Raw genomic sequence first — 6,000 nt, 5'->3', positions numbered from 1 at the left:
TCTCTGGAGATATCAAATGAGTGACTGGGAAATTAGCAAATCAGAGATTTTTTGAATGTGACAAGTTCAGGTTTTTATAATTCTTTATTCATTTTTTCATCTTACATCAAGTGTATAAATAATAAAACATTTGAAATTGAATAAATCACTTGAATTTCTTTCTATTATAACATTCAATACATAAAGTTTACTCCCTTCCCTCCCACCCATCCCTTAACTAAATCAATCAAAAATATCATATAAATATAAATATTCTTTTCTATTGATCTAGAGACATTTAATAAAATATATAACCCCCCCCCTCCCTACATTTGCAATTGTACTTATAATGGAAAAATGGTATCTATTCATTGCAATAATTTGTCAATAGCCCCCAGATCTTTTTAAAATTTATTATATATCCCTTTTTGTATAGCAATTGCTCCTTCCATTTTATAAATGTGACACAACGGATTCCACCAGAAATTATAACTGAGTCTACTGCAAAACAAAACAAAACGCTTAGAAACCATTAGGTCCGAAGCAGACGGTGTAATGTAAAGTACAAACAAATCCCGCGTCTTTTCAGGCGCCAAAGAGCATGCGCGATAAAAGTGACCGCGAAAACGGAAAGCAGAGGCCACTGGTTGATAGTCTGTGACGTAGACATTCTGGTGCGCAAGCGTAGAAGAGAGTCCAGGGTTTTGTTTTTGGTTGTTTTTTTTTTTTCTTGCTTTTCCGGTAGTAGCCGTAGTAGAACTGAGGAGGTGTGTGTCTCGCTGTCAACTGCTGTCATATTAAAAAAAAAAGAAAAAAAAGAAAAGGGACGTTAGCTAGCTACGAAAGCCATTCACTTGGCAACGCTTCTGTGTCCTCGCCTATATTTGATAGTTTCTCGTCGCGGGTTGTAAGTTTAGCGCTGGAGCTCGTCAGTTCTTTGGTGGACCAGCGCTGTGGGGAGCCGCGGAAAAGTCGGTGGGGCTTGGACCCGGGCGGCTCCCCCACCTCCTTCCCCGACGCCTATGTCAGGACTTGGAGAAGAGTTGCCTCGGTGCTGTCATGGATAAACCGGTCAAGGAGGGGCAGCTGCATGTGCAGCACCAGAAGTTTGGCAAGGTAAGTGCAGGGTTGCAATTTCCGCTTTCTTAGGACCTCCATAAAGTAATCTGACGACTGGACCCGACCCTGGCTCCGACTCCGACTCTTTATCCCCGAAAAGTGTCTAGGCACGCTCACCTTATTTGGCAGTCTGATTCCTAAAAGCGAAGTGGGGATTTTTTAGGCAACTACTTCCTTTGGATGAGTTGGGGGGCAGGGCAGTGACTTTTTTTTTTTTTTTTTTTTACTATGGGAACCCTTAAAATATATATATATATTTTTCCAAATATCGAGGATACTCTCAGTTATATGAACATACATTCTACAATCTGATTTTTTGAGAAATATCTGAAGAGAGTTCGAGGAACACTAGGAATTAATGGCAGGAGCATGGGTGGGTTAGGGGTGTTCATTATTACAGAATACCGGGGATCACCTTAGTTATGTGCCGGAATTTGCACTTGGATTCTCTTGATGTACTGTAAATCCTTGTTCCCATAGTTGGGCTCTTTTTCCCATAGAGTGTTCTTTATAGAATGCCGTTCAATGCTGATTTTTCTTTCAGTGATGAATTTTAAGCGTCATTTACTGAATATAGCCCCATATGCAAAGCCAACAAATCAACCTGCTCATAACAAGACAGTATAATAAATATGTAAATAAATAATACATTTTTAAAAAATTCAGTCGTCTTGGTGTTTCTATGACTCTAGGCCAGGACAAAACTGGAGGTTGTATCAAAGAGTGTAATAATGAGCATGTTGATAGAATAAAAAGAACTTAAGCAAGAACATGTTTGCAGAAGTAGCACTGCTGTATTATAAACGCTGAATTTCCTGCAGTTACGTTTTAGCTCTTCAGTTTGTTTTTTTGGGGGGGTTAAATATTTTTAAGTCTTTATTGAATAAATTGTAGTAACAAGCACTAAATGAAATGCAAAAAAAAGACAGTGATCAGTGACAAAAGAGCTTGATATACAGCAACATAAATACAAATATAGACTCAAAGCACCACTAAGAGCAAACATAAACAATACCAACTTTAAATTGAATGTTACTATTGCAAATTGTACTGTAGCAAATAACTTCACAAAAGTGCATGTCATGTGAAAAATAGTGCATATGTCTTTTGCAAGTTTCCAGGTATTGGGTGCTATATTTCACATGACATGCAATTTTGTGAAGTCATTATGCTCTTCAGAACAGGTCCATAGAAGTTTTTGTACAGAAGTCTAATGTCTGTGCATTAGTTATCAGTTTGTGTAAGTTCATTGAGAATGAACAGTACTTGGTATCAGAGGGAAAGAATGTAGTGAGAATAACATCGGCATTGAGCAATCTGGTTATTATACTATAGGTATATGTGTATGTGGTTTACCTAAAGTCAGATTTAATAAAACATTTCCCTATAAATACAAAATGGGGCAAACCCTTTCATTATATCTGGCCCTAGTGCAGGGCTCCCCAAAAAACAACTGGGAAAATGTTACTTAGGTGCTTGCCAGAAAAGATTAAATCCAGAAAAAAACAAAACATATAGCGCACTTCAGTGTAAATAACAATTAGAGGCTTCTTATAAAAACAGCGCTCAGAAATTTGTCCACTAGATCAAAGCCGGGCAAACCTGGAATTATGCGTCTATATGATCTTCTTCAATCATCACTCTTCAATGCCCCAATAAAGGGCACTGCACTTGATTAAATTATCCATATTAGTCAAACTGAAAAGTTATATCTAAATAGCTTCAGGGTTCTTCTTGGGTTCTAACGCGTTTTGCCTAGGGCTACCTCAGAGAATTTAATCAAGTTCAGTAACTCCTTTATTGGGGCATTGAAGTGTGATGATTGAAGAAGATCATATAGATGGTCAAATTTCTGAGCGTTGTTTTCATAAGAAGCCTCTAATTGTTATTTACATTGAAGTGCGCTAGATGTTTTGTTTTTTTCCTAGTGTAGGGCTTCCAGAATCTGTTATAAGGACACTACAGGTATCATATTGTATAATCACAAAATCAGTAGGTTATTTTTCTCCTATATATTCATTATGGCTACCATGAAAAGCCAGCTGGATGTAAAAACCCCAGAATAGGTTTGATTACCCCTGCTGTAGTACCGGTATTGTAGGTATCTTTTTAATAAACTGTGGTATAAAGAGGTCTTAGTGGGTGTTTCCTGTGTACTAAAGCTATTTTTATCACAGCCATAAAATGGTCAGTATTGCTTTTTTTTTCATTAATGGCTATATGCTAATGTCAAAAAACAAAACAAAAACTGCAGACTATGTACAGGATGCAGGCATTGTTTATTATACCGTCAATGAAATACAGTAAATATACAATCTTATTACCAACCAAGGGACCCGACACGGTCTGTGTTTTGGATAACACGCCTTCATCAGAGGTCCATGGTGGATAAGGTATTGAAACAAACCGCAATAAAAAGGTATCAAACAAGTGCCTGCGTGAATCCGATGCTAGAACTGAATGTGCCTCGCCCCTGATGAAGGCGTGTTATCCGAAACACAGACCGTGTCGGGTCCCTTGGTTGGTAATAAGGTTGTATATTTACTGTATTTCATTGACGGTATAATAAATAATGTCTGTACATAGTCTGCAGTTTTTGTTTTGTTTTTTGCTTTGCTGCTTGGTTCACTGCAGATTTGGTTGGATTTTTTCTTTTTTATATGCTAATGTTACCATTAGTGTGCAGCCATTAAAAAAACCCAACACTTATTTTGTAGGCGCTAAGGGCTCAGATGGCAATCCTGTGCTAATTAGTTAAGCCAGTGGTTCCCAACCCTCTCTTGGAGGACCACCAGGCTAGTCGGGTTTTCAGGATAGCCCTAATTAATATGCATGAGAGAGATCTGCATATAATGGAGGTGCCAGGCATGCAAATCTGCTCCATGCATATTCATTAGGGCTATCCTGAAAATCCGACTGGCCTGGTGGTCCTCCAGGACAGGGTTGAGAACCACTGAGTTAAGCTATATTACTTTGCAGTAACTAATTAGCACAGAAACACCTATTTCCCCCCTCATCCCATTCATGCAAAAATGAAAAAATATTTAGTGTGCTGCACACCAATTTGTAGCTTAGTAAAAGGACCCCTTAGAGCTGTGGTCCCCCAACTCTGTCTTGGAATACCACTAGGCCAATCGGGTTTTCAGGCTCGCCTTAATGAATATGCATGGAGCAGATTTGCATATAATGGAAGTGACAGACATGCAAATCTGCTCCATGCATATTCATTAGGATGAGCCTGAAAACCCAATTGGCCTGGTGGTCCTCCAGGACAGGGTTGGGGACCACTGCCTTAGAGAATATTTTTCTTAGGAACCTCAAAGTATCTTGTGCTTGCTCAGCCGTAGTTCTGTGCATTGCTATGCAGAGAAGCTGGGCTTTATCTCCCCTGAAGTAGTGAATCTTGATCACTTGTGCAGTTGCTACACCTGCTGACCCTCCAGAGCAGTGGTCTCAAACTCCAACCCTTTGCGGGCCACATTTTGGATTTGTAGGTACTTGGAGGGCCACAGAAAAAATAATTAATGTCTTATTAAAGAAATGACAACTTTGCATGAGGTAAAACTCTTTAGAGTTTATAAATCTTTCCTTTAACAGTTAAAGGAAAGATTTATAAACTCTTAAAAAGTTTTACCTTATGCAAAATTGTCATTAACTATTTTTTCTGCAGCCCTCGCATTTAAAGTTTAATATCTTTCCTTTCTCAAAACTGACACATTTCAATCACTATATTGAAAATAAAATCATTTTCCCTACCTTTGTTGGTTGGTGACTTTATTTTTCTGTGCTTTTAACTATGTTTCCAGGGCCTTCTTGTCTTTTGACTATTTTTCTCTCTGTCTTCACTTTCTGCCTTGCATCCATCTTTGGCATTAACTTAATATTAAATTTTTCTGCTTTCTTTTCAAAATCTATGTTTCCATGTCTTGCCTTCCCTTCTATCTCTCTCTTCTTCTGTCCCTATTTCCATGGTCTGACATCTTTCTTTCCTTTCTCTTCCTCCCTCCCTCCTTCCTTCCTTCCTTCCTTTCCTCTGGTCTGGCATCTGTCTCCTTCCCTCCCCAAACTTTTTATTTCTTTCACCCTGCCCCCTTCTTTCTTTCTCTCTCTCCATGCCCCCTTTCTTTCTATATGTCTGTCTTTCTCTCTCTCTCCGTGCCCCCTTTCTTTCTGTCTTCCTCTCTCCATGCCCCTTTCTGTTTCCCGTCTCCCTTCTTTCTTTCTGTCTCCCTATCCCCCCCTTTCTTTCTTTATTTCTCCTTGCCCTCCTCCAAGCCACCACCATTGGGGAACATGCCGCCATTGCCGCAATCGGGGAACAGGCCAGGTCTTAGCTCTCCCTGCTTATCTTCTCCAGCACGGGGTCGACCAATTCTCGCCACCCAATGTCAATTCTAACATCGGAGAGGAAGTTCCGGGCCAGCCAGGCAGCGATTGGCTGGCGTGGAACTTCCTCCCCGACGTTAGAATTGATGTTGGGTGGCGAGAATTGGTCGGCTCCGAGCTGGGGAAGATAAGCAGGGAGAGCTAAAACCTCGGCACTGGCCTGTTCCCCGATTGCGGTGGCTTAGGGGAGGGCAATGAGACAGGAAGGGAAGCAGATTGGGGACCCCTGCCTTAGGCGAGCCGCGAGCCATTGGCCAATTACAGCAGTCGTGGTCTGTATGTGATTGTCCTCTCCACAATTGGAAAACTTGTGAAGTGGAGAGGACAGATCGTGGGCCGCAAAATAGTCCCTGGGGGGCTGCTGCTCCAGAGGGAGCTGTAGTTTGTGGCCCATGGCTTAGGGCTGGTGCTTTGATGGGCTGTGTTGAGTTAGGCAGAGGGCTACATGCAATAACAGAAAAATCCATGATATGATAGGTAGCTTTTCCCCTGGGCGTGCTTGCTCAGTAGTAGTAC

General features: G+C 40.7%; 1 protein-coding gene across 1 annotated transcript in view; it reads left to right on the top strand.

Annotated features, from left to right (window-relative positions):
• The first annotated feature begins 712 nt into the window (after positions 1-712).
• The window catches only part of DOK1 (docking protein 1), a 95,930-nt gene continuing 90,642 nt past the window's right edge, over positions 713-6,000 (top strand). The window contains exon 1 of the mRNA XM_033955341.1: positions 713-1,095. Within this exon, the coding sequence (XP_033811232.1) occupies positions 1,039-1,095 (57 nt within the window). The 5' untranslated portion in view covers positions 713-1,038. The remainder of the gene's footprint in view (positions 1,096-6,000) is intronic.

Source organism: Geotrypetes seraphini, chromosome 1 (assembly GCF_902459505.1).
Source record: "Geotrypetes seraphini chromosome 1, aGeoSer1.1, whole genome shotgun sequence".
NCBI classification, from domain to species: Eukaryota; Metazoa; Chordata; class Amphibia; order Gymnophiona; family Dermophiidae; genus Geotrypetes; species Geotrypetes seraphini.
The sequence above is the reverse complement of the archived record's forward strand: the minus strand, read 5'-3'. Positions and strand labels throughout refer to the sequence as shown.